Raw genomic sequence first — 27,173 nt, forward strand, 5'->3', positions numbered from 1 at the left:
AGTAAGAAAATCAACAACCATAAAGACATTGAAGAAAAGTAATGTACTCTCAGCAGGAAGGCTTCTGTTTATTAGGAATTAGAATAACTTGGGGGTCATTTCTTAATGGCCTGTAATTCTGAAGTGAGGCAAGCAAGTCAATCAGGAAAAAGTAAGGAGAAGTCAGGAGAGACAGGCATGGAAAAAGACTTAAAAATGCAATGCAGGGTCTCTTGAGCAATGTTCAGGCCAATCCCAGCCATAATCAAAGACCAAAGAGCCATTTGTAACTGAAGAAACAAGTCCGATATTTTGATGTTCAATCTGGTGTCTCATGGGACTATTTCCCATTTCTTTCAGCATCAACCTCTACCTAGCATAAGGAATTGCAAATTAAGATGCATATGACTTGAAATATTAAAAAGTACAGCTATAATAAACCACAAAACCTTGACCAGGTCACCTTTAACTCTAACATAATTATCCCATGATACATAAAACAAAACTTAATTGCTGAATGTGATCAATTGCTAAAGAACAAGATGTACCTACAGAATATGCTCACCTGTACTTATTGCTGTCAAAGTAAAATTAAAAAGAAGCACTATAATTTCTTGCAGTGCAACTCAAATTAGGTACTTTAATCTAAACTTTATAGTTAAATTTTTCATTTTGTTTTAATATATAGATTTATTTCAGCTGCTTTAATAGAATGACTACAAATGTGCTATTGTAAAAGTGAGTTCTTAAAGAAATATTTATTTAAGTGGGTAAAGGAAATCAGAACAAATTACTGGTGCTTTGGAGATTGAGGTCCCTTTGCTCTGATAGCTTTTTGAACAATTTAGTAGAATAATGACAGAATTTTTTTTTTTTTGTTAAATTAGAACCAAGTCCCACTGCCTTTCTCCAGCACTCTGTGACACTCTAACTTCCAGCACAGGGACACTTGCTAGTAGGAGGCCTAGGTTTAATAAGCATCATTATAAATCAGTTGGTATTGAATCATCATGAAGAAAAGAGAGGACATTACAGAATCAATTTTAAAAATGGATGGGGAATCCAGAAACTGACTTTGAAGATGGTTTCATTTGAGCAAAGATAGTTACTGAATAGGATGCTTAGCAGTCTTTATATGGGGCTTATAAGTAAGAGGGAATCAAAGGCAAACTTCACACCACTGGATATACTCAGTCGAGTTTATAAGTATCACCAGTGGGCCAAATCCTGCTGCTCTAATAGCTAGAAGAGACAGGAGGGAAAGAAAGAGAACATGAAGAGGGCATAAAAGAAGTTGGAAAGCGTGGCAGGGAGAGAGATTTGGGGGGGAAAAAGAGAAGCAGAAGAGTAGAACATTATTGAAAAAGAAATAGAGAAGATGTGCTTAAACATCTGTTTTGAGTGATACGATAGTGCTAAGCACTCAATTCACTTGCTATTTATCAGGTTCCTGATGTGCAGCAAACATTAGAAAAGGAAGCAATTGAGGGAGTCAGCTCACTAAAGCAGGATGTTATGTTAATGATAATTCCCATTTATTCCCTCAATTTACTGATGAGAAAAATGAAGTCCAGAGGTCACTGGACTGTCAGGGATGGAACAGTCTAGTCATTAGCAGAGCCAGGCCTAGAAATCCACTCTCTGTGTAAGAGACAGTATTGATAATTTCTCTGCTGAAATTGCTTTGTAAGAAACTAGAATGGAAAGCACAGATAATCTTGAATTATTTGAATAGTCCCCATCTAAAGCTGTCCAGGTTCTTTCTTCAAGGCTTATCTCAAATACTACATAGTAAACAAATATATACAAGATTTTCCTTGACACACCTACCCTCTATTCCTTTGTATGTCAGGTTTATCTTACCTTCATGTCTTTTATCATTTATCAGTGTGGGCTTCTTTCTGTCTCCTCATCTTACACACATACACACACACACAAAAAATTACAGTGAGAGTCATGTATACACAACAACATATACATGCATGTATTCCTAGATATAGACACCGTTGAACATAGTCTCCTCACAACAGCATCCATGCTAAATTATACTATTCTTTCTTTGGTGCTTTACACAAAGGGAGATCAAAATCTTATTTTTAGGAGATAATTAGCTCCAGGGCTATCTGATAGCCCTAGCACCAGAATCCACTAGGCCTCAGCTAGTGCATAGACTCTGAGTAGGTAAATGCCCTATCCAACCTCACAACTTTAAATGTTTTACTGTGAGAATCCAGGCCCTCTACTATTTAGATTCCAGCTATACTTCCATATTTATCCTATATCATTTTCATTCATATACCAACATACCAGAAAAAAATAATATTCCAATTATGGTGATTTTCTATCTCCTTTTCTTTGTTTCTAGCAAACTATTTGCTTTTTGTCCTGTCTTTCTCCTACTTATACAAATTATAACTATTCTTAGAATGCCCAAATGTGTACATAGCTCTATTCATATCTGTAGATTTTCAATTTAAAATACACTCTACTGTCATGTATATCTAAAAAGAACAAATTAAAAAAAAAAAACATTAACATATGGATCTAGAGACTAAGTTTCCAACTTCCTTAAAAGAAAGTATCTTGAACTGAAGGGGAAGGTTTGGTGGAATGTGGTAAAGACCCACCATTACACATATTTGAAGATTTATGTTTCATTTAATCACCACCAATAAAGGAATGCATGAGTTTGTGAGGCAGAATAGAAAGTCAACTAAATTCATGAAAAATAATTTCAAATAATATGATCAACCTAATAGCATGGGGAACATACATAGAAAATTAACCTGGACATTTTCTCATACATTTTTTGGCCATTCATATTTCTTCTTCAGTGAAGTGCCTATTCAGTCCCTTTGCCCATTTATTGATTGAGTTATTTGTGGGGTTTTTTTGGTACTAATCTTTTTGAATTATTTGTATAACTTTGAGATTAATGGTCTGAATTGAATGTGGTAAAGATTTTCTCCCATTCTGTAGGCTCTTTCTGTCCATGTTCTTTGTTACCTTTACAGTGAAGAAGCTTTTTAGTTTCATACCATCCATTTATAGATTCTTGATTACTTCTTGTACTTTAGGAGCCTTGTTGAGGAATTTGGTTCAAAGCTGACATGATGGAGAGTTGGGCCTACTATTTCTTCTAATAAGCATAGGGTCTCTGATTCATAAATGTCTATTAACTTGGCAATGATAAAGTTCTGATGTCTTTGTTTTTTTAAAAAAAATCAACACAATTATTTAATATTGGGAATGGTCATAATTATTTACTTTAGAGAATATTCTATAATTCTCTAAAGTAAATAATATAAGTAAGTGAATTACCAGTGTTGATAAACACTTTTTCAATAATTATCACTTTAAATGGTTTTGAACAGGCACATAACCCAATCCTAAAGGGAAGAGCAGGATTTCATCATCATGATTATACCTAAGTGTACTTTTTATTTCAATGCATCAAAAATTTTAATAGTCATCAAACATACACTAGCAACCAAACCACAGTGATTTTCAGTATAACATCTCCAAGATTGAAAAGAAATTGTGACATTCATTTTATGCTTAAAGACTATTCTTTATTTCCCAGGTGTGATGGGAGAATATGAGCCGAAAATTGAGGTGCATTTTCCTTTCACGGTTACAGCTGCTAAGGGAACAACTGTTAAGATGGAGTGCTTTGCACTTGGCAAGTAAGTACATATTCCTCTATAATTAGACACAATTGTTTATTAAAATGTGACAAATCTTTTCAGATCATTTATTTTGCTAGATTTTCTTTCCCCAGCAGCTCCATAGTTGCTATACATTTTTTTCAAAAAGAAGGACAAATGAGAATTGGCACAGTAGCCAATTATAATTTTCTTCCTAGTCATTTCTATGGACTGCAATGTATATAATTTGGTCATTTTAACAAAAAGGAAATTTCTCTAAATTAAAGACAAGCTTCACTTTTCTGTGCCTCCATGCCTTATATTTCAGTATCATCCTTAATTTCATTCAGCAATGCTCCAAATAAGAGGAGGAAAAAGAAAAAGGTACTGCCTGCTTCTCATGTATAGGATGTAAATTATGTAGATTATGAAAATGGTACAGAAATTATAAGGATAATACTTAGATTATTTCAGAATCTCCAGAAATAACATCATGATAACACGAGCTGATGATATGCACAATTTGTTTTCATTCCTTGAGACAGACAGAAATATATCACACTCTAATGTTTGCTATAGTTATTGATTCTATTTCTGAGGACTTAAATCCACCATATATTGTCACTTGTCAGTGATGTTTACAATATACGTATTGGGATCAGAGGCAAGAGTGCAATTTTGAACATATTTGATTAGAGTATTATAACTTATTTTAAATAGTGTTATTTTTTATGATAAGACCTCAGGGTCTTTTCTATATCATATAATTATAATTTGCATAAATGCATTTGTCAGTTACTAATCATCTAGCTTCAGTTGTGTTGAGCTAACTCCCACATCATAACTATAAAGTACTTGGAGATAAAACATGCTACATAAATGTGTTTATAGCAGTAGGGTTAGCCTGTGGGTGAGAAAAATATTAGTAAAATAATATTAGTAACTTTGTGTCTTCACTTTTTTTATTACTCTGATTAGAGGCTTATTGATTGTATAGATTTTTGTAAAGCACTTGCCTTTGATTTGATCAAGCTCCATTGATTTTTCTGTATTCAGTTTTGTTAATTTCCATTCTTTTATTACTTTTTTTCTTTTGCTCATTTTGAATTTAATTTGTTCTTTTACAAATTCTAAGCTTATGTGATTGATTTTAGGACATCTTTTCTGATATATTTATTCAATTGTATATATGTTCTACTATACACTATTTTCCCTTCATCTCACAAAGTTTTGAACCTGAGGAAATACCCCACAAAAGCAAACTTACGAACATTGTATTTTAATTTTTATTTACTAATAATTTTTATATTTCTCTTGATATTTCTTTTTTGGCCCATGTGTTCTATATAAATGTGTAGATTAATTCCCAAGGATTTTGGAATTTCCAACTATTTTCTGTAACTAATTTCAATTTTAATCTGCATTGTAGTCTGTGAATAAACAATGTATGATTTGTTATTTTAAAAAAAAAAAAAAAAAAAAAAAGAAATTGGAATGGTGGTTACCATGGAGGTGGGGACTGGTCTGAAAGAGGCAAAAAGAAACCTTCAAGTGTTGCTGAGACATTTTTGTCTTGATTGTGGTGGTAATGAAATGATTAATACATATTTAATATTTACACTTTTCTGTACATTATAATTTGTAAAATTTAACTCAATTAAACAGAATATGAAATATTAAAAAAAAAAAAAAAAAAAAAAAAAAGAAACTCGGCTATTAACTGGAGGTTTCAGGATAAATATAGTAAACACCATTTGTTTTAATTTTAAGACTGACTGAAATAACGTGTCAATTCTCAAATGTAAATAGGAACAAGTTCATAATAGACCAAAGATAAAATAAGTTATTGTACAGCCCCTCTTTTAAGAAAATAATGCCCATAAGTAGAAAGATATTTTAAGGAATTAAAATGAGCCTAGAAGATATTTAGGTAGATATCTGAGGAAGCTTCCTAAATCCAAAGGCATAATGTTAAGGGCATAATATTAAATAATACCTTGAAAGTCTTGTTCTTTACCATTTCTCCATGGTGCAATGTCAGGAAAAATGTCTCACATAAAGTGCTTAATTCTGATAAACGCAAAAATAATATATTCTGACTTGATGCCAAAGGTTTTTATATATCCTGCAGTTAACTAATTCTTAAATGCCAGAATTTGTACTAAAGCCACAAACAAAGGGAGGTCATATTGTAAAACAAATTAGAAAACTAGATTTATAGAGAGAAAAACAATATAGAATATTTCCCTAGGCAAGCTTATTTAATAAGTTAGATTTGGTTGCTTTGGGAAGACTTGAAATGTGCTTAGTAAATTGATGCTTAAAGTTTCTTTCCTTCTAGACAGGATCCAATAGTTAAATCACTTGTATTCTTTTAATATATTATTTTCTTCAACTTTTCCACTCCTCTTTTGTTACTCCTTCTCTCCCAAAACTAAATAAGTACAAGAGAGGGTAAAAGACACATACCACCTATATCAAGAAGGACTCTATTGTTCATTTGATATTCTTCCTGTGAAATATCACAGATGTGGAAAAAAAGAAGGCTGTCACTATCTATAGAATAACTTTCCACCCTCCTGAAAATAAACAAGATCAAAGAAATGACATGTTGACATGCCTTAATTCCTTTACAGCATGTTATCATGTTGGAGTGGGTCATCATCAAGTCCCAACATGATCCCAGCAACCTCTAATTAATGGCTGAGCATTGGCTTAGTTCTCACAGCTCATCTGAGCTGCTGCTTTCTGAATGTATGGTGCTCTAGAGGGCCTTTGTTTTGAGAACTTCAGTATCTGGCACTAGACATTGGGCAAGATGTTACCCCAGGCTGACTCTTCCTCTCAGTGTGTCTTCATAGATAGGTTTTAACATAAGAGTTTCTTCAATCAATATAAAGGACGCTGGTTTCTCAAAGGAGTGTTATAATCAAATTCTGAAATGGAGCATTTCAACCTCTTTTTCATCTCGTGGTTTTTTCATTTGGTATCTCCTCTTCTATGAACACTCCTCCCCTCTTTTTCCATGGTGGTTCCCACCTGCTCTCTTGCCTCCACTGCAATAAAAGCTTCTAAAGAGGCTGTAAACATTTTTAAATTTTTTTTTAGTTGTAGATGAACACAATACCTTTACTTTATTTATTTTTATGTGTTGCTGAGGATCAAACCCAGTACCTCACAATGGGAGGCAAGTGCTCTGCCACTAAGCCACAATCCCAGCTCCAGCTGTGAACATGTTAGCCATTTGTAACCACTTTATCTAACTCACATTCATTATTCTCTCTGAAAATACTTGGGTTCTTTTCTTTATAATACTTAATGTGAGTATACACACACACACACACACACACACACACACACACATATATATACACACACAAAGTTTAATATAATTATAATATTAATGTTCATATATAAATTATATATGTATATACACACACAAACATATATCCACACTTAGAAACTTCCTGTAACTCAACAATGCAGCTAGAAACAGGATCCAATGTAGATGGTTCAATGAAGTGTAGGAAATGATCAAGGTGTCGATCTGTGAGCAGGGTTAAGAAGACCACAAAGAGAAATGAAGGTATATGTAGACTGTGCATATCTGAACTCTGGTATCACTTTTTAAGCCTGAAGGCACAAGGGAGGAGGAGATGATGATACCAGAATCAGGTAGTGTTGGAATAGGCCAAAGACTACTCAGCAGTGGCTATAATCACTGGAGCCACAAGAACACAGCTAAAGAGACTTGTTTTTCTTATACCTTCTGACCTCCTCTATGGCCTCCCAAGAAGCCAACTAGAACTCAACCAGAAGTCTGTTTGCAAGCCAAAGGTTATAATCAAGACTATCCCTCACTTGTATATTGCTGTTGTCTTCCATCATACCAGGAACACAGCACTCAGGAAATGCTTGTTAAAGGAATGAATTAAATACTGTGCATATTTAATCCAATCAACAGTTAGTAATGAATAATAATAAGCTCTTCATACTTTTTTTCTTGTCCTTTACCCCAAAATAATTATACATTCACTAAACACCTGTTTCTTGCCCTATTATATTATATGTATACATATACATATACATACATATACATATATATATTATAAATCTCCAAATGTACTCGTACTCTTGTCTCATCTTTTCCTACCTATTCTTGTCTCACTTCATCAAGTAGCTTCTTGTCTTAGACCTACTATTTCTCCATCTCCTTACTATCATGATAAGAAAACATGAGCTCTACATTTTAAGTGCATAATTCAATATTGTTAACTATAGGCAGGATTATCATAACATATCTTTAGCAATTATTTATCTTATATAACTGAAGTTTTACTTTTATTTCAAACTTATCATGTTCATGTCATAGTTATTCTTAACAATTCAAAAAAACAAACAAAAAAAACCTCCTTTCATATATTGCCTCATAAGAGGAGATTGTTTTAAGCACAGGAATAAAAAATATTAATTAAAATATAGAATGAAGGATAGAGTTAAAATATATATCAGAGAATAATATTGGATGTAATAATGTAATAAACACAAAGATGTTGCTGTTACTAACTTTGTCTCCTCTAGGTTTTGCTGAGGCAATCCAGATTTCTAGATTTTTACCATGTTATTAATTGAAGCACACACCTTCTAGATATAATTCTTTTCAAGGAGAAATGATTCACATTAATGCACAGGTGCCAAAAAGCAAGAAGTGGGATTTTTCTCATAGTTCATCTTGTAAATGTGAATATACCTTGAAAAAAAATAACTGAATGCAGTTTTGAAGGTTTTGAGAGCCCAGCTTGCCAGGCAATGTCCTAGAGACATGAGAACTTTTCCCACAGTTCTTGTTTTCAAAGAGATGCCACTATCTCCCTGCACATAACTGGGTCTACTACCACAATCTCTTGACTCCGATCTCAATGTTGTAACATAAACATTAGCTATACCTACCGACTGACCTATCCCCCATGGTCAGCTTTTACTGCTAGAGACATTTATTGCCCTGTTTTTTGTTTTGATTTCTAAGTGAAACTGAACAATAGTACAAACAGGTTTTCTTTCCTTTGGATTTTCTCTGACTCTTAACAAGATCACATGAACCTTTGATAGAGTACACTACGAAATCTCTTTGATTTTTAAAAGAATTAAACTTTTAAAATATTATTTTAAAACATTAAATTAGATGATATTTAAATATCAAAATATTGTTTTATTTATTTTTACTACATTTTTATTCCTATTTACATGTGCCTTTATCTCCTTATGAGCTGTCCCTATGGAAGTGTTCATTTCCCATAAATTAAAGGATAAAGTTAATGTGAATACAGTGCACAGATCATTTTAAAATATGTTCATACTTTTTTGTTTTCTTAAAGGAAAAAAGAATATTTTATGGCATCAATTACACCATCTCTTGATATCACCAAAGTTTATCAACCTCCCTAATTTAAAATAAAAATTGGAAAACTAAACACTGCATTTTTTTTTCTAAATAAATCTCCACTCAAATCTTAATTTCACAAAAATCAAATAGTTCCCCAACAGGAAACTGGGGCAGAGCACAACCCCAGCATACAAGTTCAGTCCTAGAAATCACTCTTAAAATAGTATTACACAACATTGAGTACAGAATTTATAAAGTGACTGTAATGTGCTATATTTTTTATTGGTCAATTTTTGCATAGGTATTTCCCCAAATCTGGGAAATGCTTAAATATACCCCAAAGGGAAAATGAGGTATACAAAGGCTTGGGAATACAGCAAAGCATAAAAATGGAGGGGGATTAATTACTTTGGAAAGAAAAGGCTGTTTTAGACATATGGAAGGTTATTATCAAGAGACTGCTCACAAGCTGTTTACCAGTTTCAACAAGGTAGGGAGGGAATGAAACTCTACCAGTATGGTATTAAACTAGAAGAATTAGATTGGGTGTAATACAGAAGTTCTTGACAAAATGAGTTGTTACAGAGAAAATGGGTTATCAGGAGAGGAAGTGGAAGCTCTTTTTCTGCACTGCTGTAAGAATATAATAATGCCCATTTGTCTTCTAATGATTTAGATGTAATGTTCCCTGAAAGGAGAGAAATGATCCAGGTCAGGGTTAGAAATGAAAACTTTGAACATTCTCATTTGCTGGCAACTCATCCACCTACACTTAAGATAAATATTAAGAATAGAAGGATAGAGTCAGGCAGATTAATTAGCTACTTTTGGCAACTACATTGTTATATAATGGAGCAAGCTGGTGGGTGGCAAATGTATGAAGTAACAGTGAAGAATATTGGGTTTTCTTGCTCAGCATTGAGTCCAGAAGCGAGGAAGAAGGGTTGTCTGTGATATTTCTCAGGTCTGTGTTTAAAAATTAGACTTAATACACTTAATCTGAGAGGTAAGAGGAGAAAGGATATGTTTTAGTCAGCTTTTGCACTGCTGTGAATAAAAGAACTGATTAGAACAATTATAGAGGACGAAAAGTTTATTTGGGGGCTCACAGTTTCAGAAGTCTCAGTCCATAGACAATAGGCTCTATTTCTTGGGGCTCAAGATGAGGTGGAAGAGTGTGGCACATTGGAGCAGCTCACATGATGATCAGATAGCAGAGAGAGACTCCACTTGCCAGATACAAACTATATACCCCAAAGTCATGCCCCTCGGGATGCACCTCTCCAGTTTTCTCCCACTCACTTTTGCTTACCATTCAGTTAATCCTGTCAAAGGATTAATTCACTGATTGGATTAAGGCTCTCATGGTGCGATCATTTCTCCACTAATCCTTCTTGCATTGTCTCACACATGAATTTGAGGGGGACCAGTTACATTTTAACCATAACAAAGCTGTAAAGTAAGGAGTCCCTAAGGGCCCAATAAATATTTCATTTCAAAGGTTCTTTTCCAGAGTCATGTCAGTTAACTTTTTGTCATTAAGAACAAAATACCCAACAAGAATAATTTAGAAGGGGAAAAGTTTATTTCAGTTCATAGTTTTAGAATTTAGTGGATAGTCTGCCACCTCTGTTGCTCTGGGCCTAAGGAGAGGCAGAACATCATGATAAAAGGGCCTAGCAGAGGATATCACTCATGGTATCCAGGAAACAGAGACAAGTAGGAGCAGAGAAAAAATATATAATCCTCAAGGGATGCCCCCAGTGAACCATTGCCCCCAGGCATAGTCCACCTGTCTACAGTTATAATGAAGTTATCCATTCAAATTATTAACAATTGATTAGTTTGTAGCTCTCATAATAATTTCACCATCTACATTAATACAGGTGCTTTTGGGGAACACCTCATATCCAAACCATAAGAGGTATGAAATTGAAAGTTGGTAGTATTTTTAATTGGAGGTGTTCATTTTTAAGTCCAGTCTATGCAAGTTGATAACTAGGTAACAGAGTAAACAATTAAACTTTAAAAATGTGGAGAGTTAGTGACTGAATAGCCCAGTGGGGAAAGGAGGGGTTAGAATTATTACAAATTATTATCTCAGAACTATCCTGCTAGGACCCAGAACTTTGAGGATTGGCTTGGGTAGCATTCACAGAAGTTTGTCTAAGAAGTTTGAAAAAATTTAAATTGTTTTACACAGAATTGTTTTTCCCTTCTGGTCTTGTAGTATACTCATACTGCCTCCTCTTGACCCTGAAGAAATGTGGCTTTCTGACTTCTAACCCTAGCACATAAAGTACAGTAAGGCCAGAGCTGAGAAAAGGGGTAATTTAAAAATGAGCCTCACTTCCACTTTACATTCTCAGACTCATTTCCTAATTAGTCACAACCTTCTCTGAACCTCAGCCATACATGCTTTTCCATGTCTATGACTCTGTAAAACTGTGTCCTTACTCTAAAACATCCCACCATCACCATCCTGTTCTACGTACAAGACTTAGGTAAGATGCTACTTCTCCATTAAATCCACCCTGCTTTTCTTGAGATCCAATCTCTTACCTTTGGAACAACTATATATATTGGCCATGTATATTTCACCATTTTGCCTGCCCCACTGGGACAGCTGTATATATTTTTCTTCTTTACTGTGCTGAAATTTTGGATCCCTGGAGTGTTCTTATATGCAGCAGGTACTGAATAAGTTTGCTGAATTGAATTCAAGCCTGAGAAATGTGGTCCATCTTTCATTGCAGGACTATGTTATTGCCTTTGGTTTGGTCAGACAAATGTCTCCAGATGCTGTTCACTTGTTTTTTCCCTGAAAATTCTTACCACATTTACATTAACTATAGTTTTCTGGCAGGTATCATTTCCCCATATGACCTTTTGCAGACAGGAGAAAGATCACTAGATACGTCAAATAGCCACCACCAACAAAAAAGTAAAATCTGGTCACTGATGCTTAAGTGACCCCATGCACAAGGGCAAACTTAGGGTTATTCTGTAATAAAAAAGCCATATGCTATAAAGCAACATAGGTTTATCTACTATGACAATCCTGATAGCTAATAGTGTTAGCAAATAGTGTTACAGGCAGACTTTTTTTTTAACTTTACATGTTCCTTATCTTGCTTTTGCAGCCATTAACACACAATCAGATCAGCTGTGCTCAAAAGGCCTTGAACCAGTTACTGTAATAATTATGTGAATGACCTTTCTAAACTCATCTGAAATCTGGTGGTGAGGTGGGAGGGAAGAACACATTCAATTTCCTGCTCTTCTTAGTTCCTGCTTATCTTTCTTTCAGATAGCATTTACAAATCATCTTTTACTACACTCCATCAAATGACTATTAGGAAATGAAGACTTTAAGTAATTTTTTTCTCTTTTTGTATGTTTATTGCAAATAAAATCACCAGTTTTCAATTCATAAAGTCATTTTTGCAATAATTTGTTTTTTTCCCCTCAGTCCTTAGCCAAGTTGTCTCAAATGGCTGCTCTTGTGTCCCATTGTAACTGTGAGAATGACAAATATTCCTCTGAGACTTCTCACAGTCTGCAACTGGCAAATGTTCCTGAAAGAATCTGCTCTTTAGTTACAGATTGATGATTTATTAATGCTGTTTATTTGGAACTGCCAGTCACTAAGGGCTGTAAGAATTAAAAATGAATCAGAGTTGTATAGTATTTGTCTATCAAGCTAAAATAAAATTACTTAATCATTAGATTGACAGAAGATCTGGAAATTAGTCAGTTAGTAGGTCTAGGAATCAATAAATGTTTAGATTTCACATGAGAGCAGTGTATTATGGAGTCAATAAAATTTACTTTTGTGATCTACTGGTTGTTTTAATATTGCTGAAACAAAGGAGGTATCCTCATTTCAGGTTGTACCCAGAGGGGACAGGTGCAGAAAACACCTTAGAGATTACATAGTGCATAGCCTAGCTTCAATTTTAGATGGGGCAGTAAGACTGTAAGAAATCACTAGACTAAGACATGTGAGTATGCCACTCTGATTAGTGCTGGATATTTCTTCATTCTATGCTCTTTACATTTTAAAACTTCTGCTATAGTGCCAACTATGGAAGGGAATATTTTATTTACATATTTACTCTTGTAATCAGAGGTCTTACGTATTTCTAGGAAAATAGGACAGATTTTATTATTCACATTTGGATTCAGTTAACTGATATCATATTTACAACCTTTCCAGTGCTGTCCTAGGACCACTTAATCTGCCTCAGCAAGGCCAAACAGCTAGAAAGCTGTACAGGCAAAACCAGATCTCCAGATGTTGAAACTAGTGATCTTCTCCACTTGCTGTACCACTTTTCAGTTGCAAAGAGGTATTGACACTTCATCCGAGTAAAGACTTTTCTGGATGCCCTGAAATATAATCTTAATGATTGAGTATTAGGAATATTAGTGTGCAAAACAGGTCACTAGGGCATGTCTCAAAGCCTGAATGACTGAGATCTTTATTTAGATCAGCTTAGACTCATCTGATCATTTTATTTTTGATCAATCAGCCTGCAGTTTCCATAGATCTACTCTTCCCTGGATATTGATTGTGAGACCAAAATCTGTTTGGATATTGAAATTCATAATGAGGATATAACATATCAGTGTGCCCATCAGAAGTTTCTTACTCTATTTTACATCCAAAAAATATTCACCAGATACAGAATCTCAATGCCTGAATGAACATTAGTGCACCAATAAAAGAAGCAACTTTAATCAAAAAGTTGGGGACAACCTCAGTGAACTTTAAAATGAACCTGTGCCTAGAACTGGATGGCTAGTACTACATCTCACTTAGATTCTAACTACATCTCAGAAATATTTCTCAAGGGGCTAGAAACAGGAGTGAATTTAGGCAAATCTTATATTCCCCCGACCTCAGTTTCTTTATTTAACTCTGAGTCTTGGATTTCTGTGAAGTTATATGTGGTCATCACCCACAAATTCCAAATGACAGTTCTACTAGAAACTTATTTTTCCCAATATTTAGAACAAAACTTGCCCTCTAAAGAAAGATCAATTTCGAATTTTAAAATATTCTCATATACAGTTCTTATTTGATATTAAGTTGGAAATTTAATTAGGAAAACAAACACATTCTTTGAATATTTACATTTTGTATTTATCATTTCAATAACTTTGAAAATATGTACATAGCATTCAAGTTGAACTTCCCATTCTTATCATCCTTGACACACCTTCCTCCCTAACTTTCATCCAAGTATCTTGCCTCCAACTCTTGGCCTCAATGACCTCTGACAGACCATCTTTCCAAATCTGTCAACTGTTGAAAGCTCTAGATTTTATTTCTTCCATTCTATTCTGTCTGCTACTATCTTAATTCAAGTCTCTTACCATTGCATTAGCTTGGCTTTCTTATATCTGATGCAAATAAGACTACAATTTCACTGAAGTTGCATTAACTTTGTAAGCTCCTTTGTACTGCTTTTGGAGGCCCAGCTATCTGCGTTTTATTTGTTGGATGTCTACCATTCCCCAGGCCTTTCTCCTGGTTTTCCTCTCACTCCTATTCCAGTCAATCTGATGTTTATTTTGGATTTCAAATCTAATTCTTGGCTCAAGTGTCACTTCTTTTTTTAGCCTGTTTGACATTCCTCAGTCCCTTGAGCCACAGCTTTGGTCCAGACTGGGGTTCTAGAAGACTGGGCTTTGCTATAGATCTAATTACATAAAAACGATTTTACTGCTACTACAGGTAAATACTTAGAGAGTAACCCTAAGTATAAACCCTTAATTATCTTTTTCTTTCTTTCTGCTAAACTTTATCTCTTTTATCACAATAAATGGTTCTTAAATTAATTCCTACTAACAGTATATGCTGAACATTTGTTGACTGAATTAAGTTACTTATCAACATAACATGTAACTGTGTATACTCAAAAGGAATCAGGAATGAACTAATATATGAAAGGAATTCTAAGCCTGAGACCACATATATGTGGGGATTTAATTTGTAAAAATAACACTGAGTGACAATGATGCTGTACCTCAGAGTATGCCTCATGCAGTAATATTTGTCTGTATGTGCTCGAGCTTAAGAAACACAATTTTTAGAGTTGGTATTTGGGACTGATTTATTTCACCAGAGTTACCATGATATATATATATATATATATATATAAAAATCTGTGACAATTTTCTAGTAATCATGACTGTTGGTCTATACACATAAGGAATGGCCTCAGTACAAATTTGACTAATCTGACAGCTTGTGGCTTCTAATCACAGAGAGAGTAAATTGGTGGGTCTCCTTATGGGCTGTAACTATCAAGTTACTTCAGAGGAACGGATTGTCTCTCTCTCTCTGCAAAATATCCCTGTGTGTATCAACAACCTTAAGAGCATAATTTCTCCAGTAGTAATTTTATTTTTGTTATTGATCTCTATTTTTTAAGATACTTTATTATAAAAATAATTAATAAAAATCATTTCAAATTATATAATCTATATAGCATTTTTCAAAAATCACAGTTTTTCTTCTGTTATATTCTATTATATTTGTATAATAATTTTGGGGAATTATTTTTGAAGTTTTAGGGAGATCCCTTAGATTCATTAATTGCATATTTATAAGTCAAAATTTAGTTTGTAGTAACAGAAATATTTCTATAAATGTCTAATTTTATCTATTCTTGTATAAAGTTTTTTTTCCCATTTTAGAATTTATCCTGAAATTCAAAGGATGTCTCACATCTATTTATCTTCAGTCTTTCTTGTCAGATAGCTGATTTAGAAGAAAGTTTATCTTGTGTTTCTCATATCTATGACACAGAAGACCACATATAAATTTATGAGTTTACTCTCATGTTCTCAACAAATGAGTAACCAGAGCCATAATTCCATCTTTGTCTTTGGAATCTCTGAGGGCATCATGCAACTAGAAACAGGGTGCCATTGAGATGGGGGAAGGGAGGGAGAAATCCCAGATTAGTTACAAAAACTTCCTTTGTCTATATCTTACAGTTAACATTCACAGAATTTTATTTATCTCTATAATCATATTTATCATAAAAATATACTGTGAAGTTATATGTCCTAACTTTATACTCTTCTATGTTATTAAACTGATAATACTCTTTATATATGCATGTTTCCACATGCTCAATGTATAATCAAAGTGGTTCTGAATTGTTTTAAAGCTCATTTATTATTACCTAAGATTACTCATTTTATAATCTTTCAATATATCTGAACAATTTTTATTTCATAGGATGATGAATTAGAGGTTGTCTTTTTTTTTTCATTCGTGTGGTTCTTTTTCTGTTAATTGTCTCTGTCTATATACTTGATGTTCAGTGGTAGAGGCATATGCACATGGTGGATTTTGGTGCAATAAGATTAAATGTATTTCTTGTTTCAGAGAAATATGTATGTGTGTGTATGAATAAGTTGGTAAAATCCATAGAAAGAACATCTTAGGATAGGGTATCCTAAAATAGAGCATCAGACATAAACTCAGCATGTAACATTCTGTTTTTCCTTTCTTTCTATTTTGAAATGCAATATAGCAGCACCTACCTTCTGTGACCTGTTTTTGTTTGTTTTTTGTTTCTTTTGTTGTTGTTGTTTGCAGTTATATAGTGCAGAAAAGGTTTCATGTCAAACCATTTATAATGAATTTTAGACTGAAAAATAATTCCATATAATAGCCACTAGATACAAAATAATACTCAATGGGAACATATGTTGCTGTTTCACAGAACAAAAATCAAGTGATAAGTACTTTTGATCATTTCTATTCCCTACTTATATTTTCTTTGGGGGATTGAATCAATCTAAATTACAACTTTTAGAATGTCTTATTTACAGCTATTTCCTCAAAGGAAAGTACATTATGAAATCAGGTCACTTGTTTTATGCATCCCTACAGACATATGTGGCTTTCTTAACATTTCTGAAAGAGGTGCACACGTCGGTATTTGCTACATAGGGCAAGAATAACTTCGTGCTCCCACTTTACCTATTCCTTTATAGTTAGCCACATTCTATTGATAAAAAGCATGCAATATATAGGCATAGTTTTTAAAATTTTAATATCTCTGACATTCAGATGTATAATACAAAGTTATGCCAGTCTAATTGACAGTATTACCTTTCTTAGTGAACCTTTAAAAAAGTGAGTCTTATAATCAAAAGTATCTTGAATGTGATAAATTAGAATAATTAAGGCTAACATAGCATATATTAAGCCCTAAGTTGGTGATAAACTCAGTAGGAACCTAAGTGGTGACATGTTCTTCCTCTGTTAATGAGCAGTTTAATTTTAAAAATCTGAAATAATAAACAGATATCTATCTTATGGTACCAGTAATCTTTTAGTACAAATGATTTTTTACTACATATTTTTATCTTATAAAAACAACAAAAGTTACTGTAGCATTAGTAGTCTCAGTTACCCCTAACCATGCCATTTCTTTGATTCCATGTGCAACAATGTTCAAATATAAAGAAGTGGATTAAAGAGATTTCCTCTGTTCTTTGCCTTTGTTATCAATCTTGCACCTGTGAGTTTTGTCGACTGATGTAATAAATAACAAAATGAAGAGGTGATACCTAAAGAAATGGTAAAGAAAATGGTTATCAGTTTAGTTCTTCATTTACTTCTGTTTCGGGGCCAAAAGGGTAGACTAGAAAGAATAAATAGTGTATTTTCAGTGGCTAAAATGTACAGAAAAAAAATCTATTAGTCCAATTAAGTAAATTACATTGCTAAAGTATCTACTCAAGCTGCTTTTAAAAAGCTTCACTGAAGTATATTTGGAATATAATAAAGTATTTAAAGTATAAAATTTGATACATTTAGCATATGTATTGTTACCATGGAAACATCACAGTATTCACATGGTGAGCATATTCATCATACACAAAATTTCTATACGTACATCTATCATCCCTTTTCCAGTTCCCATCCATGCATCCCCAACCCTAGGCAAAGACAGATCTGTTCTTTTTTTCTGTCAGTATAGATCAGTTTGCATTTTCTAAAGTCCTATATAGCTGGACTCATTCAATACATACATTTATTTTCTTATGTTGTCTGGCTTCTTTCACTCAGACTGATAATTTTAAAATTTATACTAATTGTTGGATGTGTCAATTGAACATTCCTTTTTATTGTTCATTAGTATTCCATTTTAAGTTATGTCACAGTATGTTTCTCTGTTCACCCATTGAGGGAAATTCAGCTTGATTCCATGTTTCAGTTGTTACCATAAAGCTTCTATAATTCATAATTCATAACTCATCTTTGCATTTCAGTATTTATATTAAGATATGTATTTAGTGGTTACTATGACATTTTGTGTAAAGTTGAATTTCTCAATGACTAACATAATTGAATATGTTTTTTGTCCTCACTTGATACTTGTATCTTTTTTAATTAATTAATTTATTTTTTATTTATATATGACAGTGGAATGCATTACAATACTTACTACATGTATGGAGCACAATTTTTCATATCTCTGGTTGTTTACAAAGTTTATTAACACCAATTCATGTTTTCATACCTGAACTTTGGATAATAATGATCATTACATTCCACCATCATTAATAAATAACCCCATGACCCCTCCCTTACCCTCCAACCCCTTGGCCCTATCTAGAGTTCATCTATTCCTCCCATGCTCGCCCTATGAATCAGCCTCCTTATATCAAAGAAAACACTTGGCATTTGGTTTTTGGGGATTGGCTAACTTCACTTAGCATTATCTTTTCTAACTCCATCTATTAACCTGAAAATGCCATGATTTTATTCTCTTTTATTGCTGAGTAACATTCCATTGTGTATATATGCCACATTTTTAATCCATTCATTTATTAAAGGGCATCTAGGTTGATTCCACACTTTAACTACTATGAATTGTGCTGCTGTAAACATCCATGTGCTGTGTCCCTGTAGTATGCTGTTTTTAAGACCTTTGGGTATAGACCAAGGAGAAGGATAGCTAGGTCCAATGGTGGTTTCATTCCCATTTTTCCAAGAAACCTTCATACTGCTTTCCATGTTGGCTGTGCCAATTTGCAGTCACACCAGCAGTGTAAGAGTGTACCTTTTTCTTGGATAGGCAGAATTAATATTATCAAAATGACCATATTACCAAAAGCACTATACAAATTTAATGAAATTCTGATCAAAATCCCAATGACATTCCTCATAGAAATAGAAAAAGCAGTCATGAAATTCATTGGAAAAATTAGAGACCCAGAACAGCTAAAGCAATCCTTAGAAGGAAGAGAGAAGCAGGTGGCTTCACTATACCGGAACTTAAACTATGGTACAGAGCAATAGTAACAAAAACAGCATAGTATTAGCACCAAAATCGACTGGTAGACTAACGTTAAGTTCTTAGTGTTCTTTATATAACCTTGAAATTAGTGCTCTATCTGAGGTGCATGTGTTAAAGATTTTCTTTCATTCTGTAGGCTTTCTCTTCAAATTATTTTAGTTTGGATTATTTACTGGTAGTATACAGAAATACATTTTGTATATTGATCCTATGTTGTACAACCTTGCTATTCTCTCTTGCTATTTTTTGTTCCCCAAAAGCCACAGGGTTTTCTGCATTATTCAAAAATGTATCTGTGAATAGAAAGTTCTACATCTTTTCCAATCTAAAAGTCTGGATTTTCCTGCGTTATTGCACTGTCTGAAACTTGCAGCATGACTGTGAATAGATTCTTGAGAGGACCCATCCTAGTGTTATCAGGAGAAAGCACTCAGTTATTCTCTATTATGTACAACATTCACTGAACATTTTAGTAGATGTGCTTAGCAGGTTGAAGGAGTTTCCTTGTTCCTCTGGTTGTAAAAGCATGAATGAACATTGAATTTTAAAATGCTTTCTCTGAGCCTAAAGATTTGTTATTATACTAAATTGTACAGTACTTTGATTGAATTTTTAAAATAATAAAACAAATTTATTTACATTCTTGAAATAATATGATTGGATTCAGTTTAATGTATTTTATAAGGATTTTAAATATGTTTATGAATAATGTTTCCCTGTAGTGTTGTTTTCTTTTAATATTTTTGTCTAATTTTAGTATTGAAATAATGTTGACCTCACAGACAAAATTATTTCTTCCTTTCAGCTTTCTTAATTCTTTGTGTAAAACTTATATTATTTTCTTCATTAAATGTTCAATGAAATCCTTTTATTAATCTCTCTGTACCTGGAGTTTTGTGCAGGCTAGAGGAAAGGCTTTAATTAGAAAATCAGTTTCTTTAGTACATGTAGGCCTGATCTGATTATCTGTCTTCTTACATGAACTCTTCTATTTTTATATATTTCCAGGACATTTTTTTCACTTCAAGTAACTTGACAAATGTATTGTGATAATATTGTTCTAATACTCCCTTATTTTCATTTTGATATCTGTCAAAAACATGGTAGTCTAACCTCTGGCATTAATTTTTTTTTTTTTTTTTTTTTTTTACTTTATGGTCATTATCAATCTGGGGCAAGGTTCATTCAATTAACCTTTTTTTTTTTCTAAATAACAACTTTAGTTTCATTGACTTTTTCTAGTTTTCCATTTCTCTTTCATCAATCATTATTTTCTTTCTTTGGCTTGTCTTAATTTTCATTTGCCCTTCTTTTTCTATTTCTTTTTTAAATTATGAGTCATCGATTTGAGACTCTTTTCTAAATTAATGGCATAAATTTTCAGCTAAGTACTTATTTTTGCCGCACACCACATATTTCGATATATATGTTTTTATTTTCATTCAATTCAGTACTTTCCTTTTTACTACATATCATCATGAGGCATAACATGATGGCGTGCTCTATGACATGGCAGAATGATCAAATCAAGGTAATTAATATATCCAATACCTCACATAACCATTATCTTTATGTGGTGAGAACATTTAAAATCTACTCTTTTTATTATCATTATTACATCATTTTTTTGTTCTACTTACTTGTACATGACAAAAGAATGTATTTCAATTCATTATATACAAATGGAGCACAACATTTCAATTCTCTGGTTGTATATGGTTTAGAAATGCACCATTTGTGCAATTATTCATGTACCTAGGGTAATAATGAATGCTGCACATTAGTAACTATAATTGTCATGTTCTACAATATTTTCAGAACTTATTCCTTCTAACTGAAGCTTTTTACCCTTTGAAACTTTTCCCTAGTCCCTATCCCCTCAGTCCTTAGTAACCAGCTATTCTGGTCTCTACTATTCGGAACCTGTTGTCAGGTTCAACATGTGAGATCATGTAGTATGTGCCTACCTGGGCCTGGCTTATTTTATTTAGCATAATGTACTCCAAATTCATCCATGTTGTCTTGAATGACAATTTCCTTCTCCTTTAAGACTGAACACTATTGCTTTGTGTATATGTACCATTTTCTTTATCAATTCATCTGGTAATGGACACTAGATTCATTGCTTATCTTGGCTTTTGTGAGTAAATGCTACAATAACAAAGGAATTCAAATATCCCTTCAAAATAGTAATTTCATTTCATGATATAGTAGTTTATTTTTTTATTTTCTGAGTACTTCCATTACTATTTTCCATAATGGCTTCACTCATTTATACCCCACCAACAATGCACAAGGATTCCCTTTTTCCCACATCCTCGCCAACACTTTTTATTTTTTGTCTTTTTGATAAAAGCCATTCTAGAAGGAATGAAGAGATATCTCATTGTGGTTTTAATTCTTGTTGTTCTGATCAATAGTAATGTTCAGAATATTTTTGATGTACATATTGGCCATTTGTTTGGCCATTTCTTTATAAAATGCCAACTCAAGTCCTTTACCCATTTTTAAAATTTAATTTTATTTTTTTATTAGTTACACATGACAGTACAATGATCTTGACATATCATACATTGGATTCAAATGGGATATAATTTCTCATTTTTCTGATTGTACAGGTTGCAGAATCACATTGGTCATAGTCACCACGTATATACATACAGCACTAATAATGTCTATTTTATTCTGCTGCCCTTCCTATCCCCCTTTCCCTCCCCTTCCCTCCCCTCCCATCACTTCTCTTTACCCAATCTAATGTGACACACTTCTTTTTTTTTTCCCCCTCACAACATTATACATGTATTCTGTATAACGATGAGGGTCTCCTTCCATCTTCCGTGCAATTCCCCTTCTCCCTCCTTTTCCCTCCCACCTCTCTTCCCTATTTAGTGGTAATCATCTTCTCATGCTCTTCCCCCCATCCCATTTTGAGTCACCCCCCTTATATCAGAGAAGACATTCGGCATTTGTTTTTTAGGGTTTTTTTTTAATTGGTTTATTTCTTATTATTGAACTGGTATGGTATTATATACAGCTTACATGTTCAGTCTTGGTCTGATATATGGGTGGCAACTATTTTCTTTCCTTTACAGGTTGTCACTTCAGTCTATTGATTACTTCTTTTGCTGTGAAAAAATATTTTTAGTTAAGCACTGTCCACTTTCTATTTTTGCTTTTCTCACGTGTATTTTGGGATTGTATTCCAAAATATCGAAGTCAAGACCAATGTCAAGAAGGTCTTCCCCTGTGTTTTCTTTGGGTAGGTTTACATGTTTACGTCTTACATTTGAATTTCACTCCATTTTGAATTGATTTTTGCATATCTGGCAAGTTAGGACAAAATTTAATTCTTCCAAGCAGCATTTTGAAAAGAGAGTATTCTTGGCATCTTTGTCAAAGAGCTATTCACAGTAGATGTGTGGATTTATTTCTGGGGTACAAATTCTATTCCATTGGCATTTATGTCTGTTTTAGTGCCAGTGTCATGCTACTTGGATTATTATAGCTTTGTAGTAGATTTTGAGATCAGTTAGCGTTTTACCTTCATGTTTGTTCATTTTACTGTAGAAGGCTTTGGCTATTCAGCATGTTTAGTGCTTACATATGAATTGTCTCTAAGATGACTTGAGTGTATGTGTGAAAACCCTAAAGCCTCCACCAAAATAAAAAAAAAAAAGGAAAGAACACAGATGTGTTAGAACTAATTTTTAAAAATTCAATAAAATAATTAAAAAAATAAATTTGCAGGATACAAAATAATCATATAAAAATGAATAATGTGTCTGCATATTAACAATAAACTATCTAAAAACCAAACTAACAAGTTGATTTACAACAGCATCCAAAAAATAAAATATTTAGAAGTAACTTGTGCACTGAAAAATATAAAATATTGATGAAGGAAACTTGAGAAGATAGGCAAAAGAAAATAGATTTACTTGGGGTCATGGACTTGGAAGAATTAATATATATTTTTTTAATTTAGTTATAAATGGACACAATACCTTTATTTTATTTGTTTATTTTTATGTGGTGCTGAGAATGTAACCTAGCACCCCACATGTGCTAGGCAAGCACTCTACCACTGAGCCACAACCTCAGCCCCAAGGAAGAATTAATATTTTAAAATACCCATATTATTAAAAGCCATCTACAAATTCAGTGCAATCATTATCAAAATTCTATTCTGTAGTACAAAATTATTTCCCTACACTTTCAATTTTCTCCTATATTTTTACCCTTTTTGGAAATTTAGTAACTTAGAAGTATGTTATTTAGTTTCAAGTTATTCATTATTTTTCAGATTTATTATTAATTTCTATTTTAATTCCATATTGTCAAAGAAAAGAGCCTGTGGAATCTAAGCCCTCTTAAATACATTGAGACTTGGTTTATATCAAAGACTTTGGTATGGTTTGGTATGTTTCATGTGCACAAGGGAACGGTTTGCATACCATTGTTAAAAAGTGGATTCTGCCTGACAGGGTGACACATGCCTGTAATCCCAGCAGTTTAGAAAGCTGAGGCAGGATTATCATGAGTTCAAAGCCAGCCTCAGCAATGGGCGGGGTGGGGGGGTGGCTAAGCAACTCAGTGAGACCCTGTCTCTAAATGAAATACAAAAAAGGCTGGGGATGTGGCTAGTGGTTGAGTGTCCCTGAGTTCAATCCCAGGTACCAGAAAAAAAAAAAAAAGTGGATTCTTCTACAAGTGTTAAGTAGGTCAATTTGGTTGAGAATGTTGCTCAGACTTCTCTACCTTTATTTATCTCCTATCTATTTCTTCTATAGATTGTTGGGAATAAAGTAAGGATTTCCCAAAATATGTATAGATTTGTCTGTTTCTCCTTGCAGTTTTATTAGTTTTTGACTCATATTTTGGACCTCTATAAAATAAATGTCTACTTATGACAAAAAAAGCCTTCAATATCTGATTTTGTAGTATACTGATGTGATTTATAGCAGATTAAATATTGCAGAAAAAAGCAATGAACTTGAAAACACAGCAACAGAAAATACCTAAAACGAAACAACACGAAAGAATTAACAGCAACAGATATAGCAGAGTATCAGTGAGCCTATTATAAATGTAATTTTAGCTCCTAAATTAAAAGGAGTGGGGAGAGAGACTATTTTGAAATGTAATGGCTAACTATTGGCTACTACATTGAATCTTATTTTATATCAAAGACTTTGGTGTATTTTGGTACAATCCAAGAAACTCAAACCATAGCCCAAAAATTCTTTGGGTAGATACAAAGGAGAATGTTTGCTTAATTTTATGGAAAGAATATGTTTAGTTTTCTCATTCCCAAGGACAATGAATGAGATTCATTTTCTGCTGTTTCAGTCCTCCCCAGACCCTGGTGGTATCAGTGTTCTGGAGTTTGATCATTCTATAGGTGTGCAGCAGTATCTTGATGTTATTCTAGTTTGCAATTTTTCATAACTTACCATCTGGAATATCTTTCATAGGCTTATCTTTCGCCTCCATTTCTTCTTTGATGAGGTATCTATAAGATCTTCAGCCCATTTTATATTGAGTTTGTTTTCTTATTGTTGAGTCTTAATAGTTCTTTATATATTTTGGATAACGGTCCTTTATAGTTTTAATATTTTATATTTAAATATTTTATATTTAAAATTCTTTTTTAAATACTTTGGATAGCAGTCTTATATAAATACTTTCTCATAGTTTCTGGCTTGTCTTTTCATTCTCTTGACAGTGACATAGAGCATAATTTTTAAATTATCATTATTTTTGTGGTGCTGGGGATTAAACCCAGGACCTCAAGCATCCTAGATAAGAACTTGACCATTGACCTACATTTCCAGTTGAAATTTTGAATTCTAATGAAGTACACTTATCAGTTCTTTCTTTCATGATTGTTATTCTGGTATTCCATAAAAAATGTCATCACTAAATGCGTGATTATCTGCATTTTATTCTAAGCATTAAAGTTTTCATCTCTGAAATTCTGATTTGAAATTTTTAAAATTATTTTTGATTTTTACTAATAAATATGGGTAATATTTCCTCTGGGTTCTTGAACATAAAAATCTACATTAATGTTCTTCTTTAATAGACCTATTTATTGTAAGTTTCATGTGTATATGAGTTTTGGTTGACTGTAGTTTTTCCTCACTATGAGTTATATTTTCTTGAATCTGTACATACCTGGAAAAATTTTTTTGTCACAAATTTGAATTTTGCCATCTAAGAAACTGAATATTTTTGATCTTTGTTCTGTGATGAGATTCTTAGTTGGAATCATTTGACTCTTTTACATCTCACTTTAAGCACTAATTAGACTACTGGTAATTTTTTCCTACTACGGAGGCTCAGCCTTTCTCAGTACTTATAACTAATGACTTCTGAATTGCAAAATTCTCCACTCTGGCTTTTAGGAAGATAGTATTTTCAGGTTGGCTGAATTCTGACAACTGTTCCTTCTAATATTTCAGGATGTCCTTTTTGTTTCATAAAGTCTTTTCTCATAATCACATGTCAGTCAGTAATGAAGTGAACACTTAGCGTGGGTCTCCCATAGGTCTCCTCAATCTCTCCTGCAGTTCTATTCCCTCAGGTACCATGAACCCTGGCAACCACAGCTCCCTAGACCCAGGCTCTGTTTCCTCACCTTAAAGTGACTGCTGAGCTTGCCTGTCTCCCTCTTGGTACTGCAGGTTGGAAACTCTGGGTGGGGGGGGGGGGCAAGCTGCAGCAGTAGTAGGCTCAGCTTGTTTATTTAACATTTTCAGGAATTATATCCTCTCCATCCTAATGTCCAGTATTTTGAGTCTAATTTTAATGTATTTTTCATAGTGTTGAGCTATTTTGTCCTCAATCATTTTTATATAATAATAAATAAATGAAAAGTAAAAATTTTATGTTGAATCAACTCTGCCTTAACCATGTTTATTTAACCAAGGGTATAAGAATAAAGCAATTTCCCTGTGAGATATGGTAGATCTACCTATCTTTATTTAAAAATTATGCTCAAACTCCGGCAACAGAAAGGTAATAGGTTGATTTTTGACCAAATCCATTCTCAGAAAAAGTTTGAAATGAGAACAACAAAAAGCAAAGTTAACTTTCTCATTTCACCTACCCATAGCTCAAAAAATAATTTCAACCAGATTAAATTCATAAGAATCTGTCATTCTTTTATAGTTTAATAGGAGTATTTTCAGAACAAAAAGTCAGTAAAATGAAGGTCTGTTAGTTTAAGGAACCTAATTGCAAATTTCAGCTCAATCATTTACCAACCATACAACATCAGATGGGCTTCCTCCTCTTTGAATCTCATTTTCATAATTTGTGAAGTAATCATGATAAATAGCCTCATATACTTGCTATTAGAATTTTCCAATGCAAAACAAAATAGCTTGAACAAGTGTCTGAGAAATATTTTGTTTTTAATTATAATATGGACTTGAATATTCTTTGCTTGAAACAAAGGCCTCAGTCAGTATAAATTAGTAGGTAATATGAGTTCAAAGAATGCAAATGTAATGCAAATATTAATATAAGTCAATTTAAATAGTACTGAAAGGTAAATCTGAGTTTCTCTTCCTCCAGAACTAAAATTGCTCAAGGAATAATCTACCCCTTATACGAAATGATTTATGGGTTGTTAGTGCTCCTTGGCTTTTGTGGGTTTATTTTTGTTAAAAAATATTTTGATAAATAATGTTAATTTTAAATATGTAATGAATATTCATGCTCCTTTCATTCTGTCTTTATACCAAAATCATTACTAATATTTTCTGTTAATAAATTGTTCAATTTACACTTATTTTCTCTATTTTAAAAATTAGAATATTA

The 27,173-nt window shown here is 33.1% G+C and overlaps 1 protein-coding gene across 1 annotated transcript in view; it reads left to right on the forward strand.

Annotated features, from left to right (window-relative positions):
• Nucleotides 1-27,173, forward strand: part of Cntn5 (contactin 5) — a 663,533-nt gene that overhangs the window by 333,342 nt on the left and 303,018 nt on the right. Inside the window, exon 7 of the mRNA XM_077797318.1 lies at nucleotides 3,563-3,665. Within this exon, the coding sequence (XP_077653444.1) occupies nucleotides 3,563-3,665 (103 nt within the window). The remainder of the gene's footprint in view (nucleotides 1-3,562; nucleotides 3,666-27,173) is intronic.

This window comes from Urocitellus parryii, chromosome 4, assembly GCF_045843805.1.
Source record: "Urocitellus parryii isolate mUroPar1 chromosome 4, mUroPar1.hap1, whole genome shotgun sequence".
Lineage (NCBI taxonomy): Eukaryota > Metazoa > Chordata > Mammalia > Rodentia > Sciuridae > Urocitellus > Urocitellus parryii.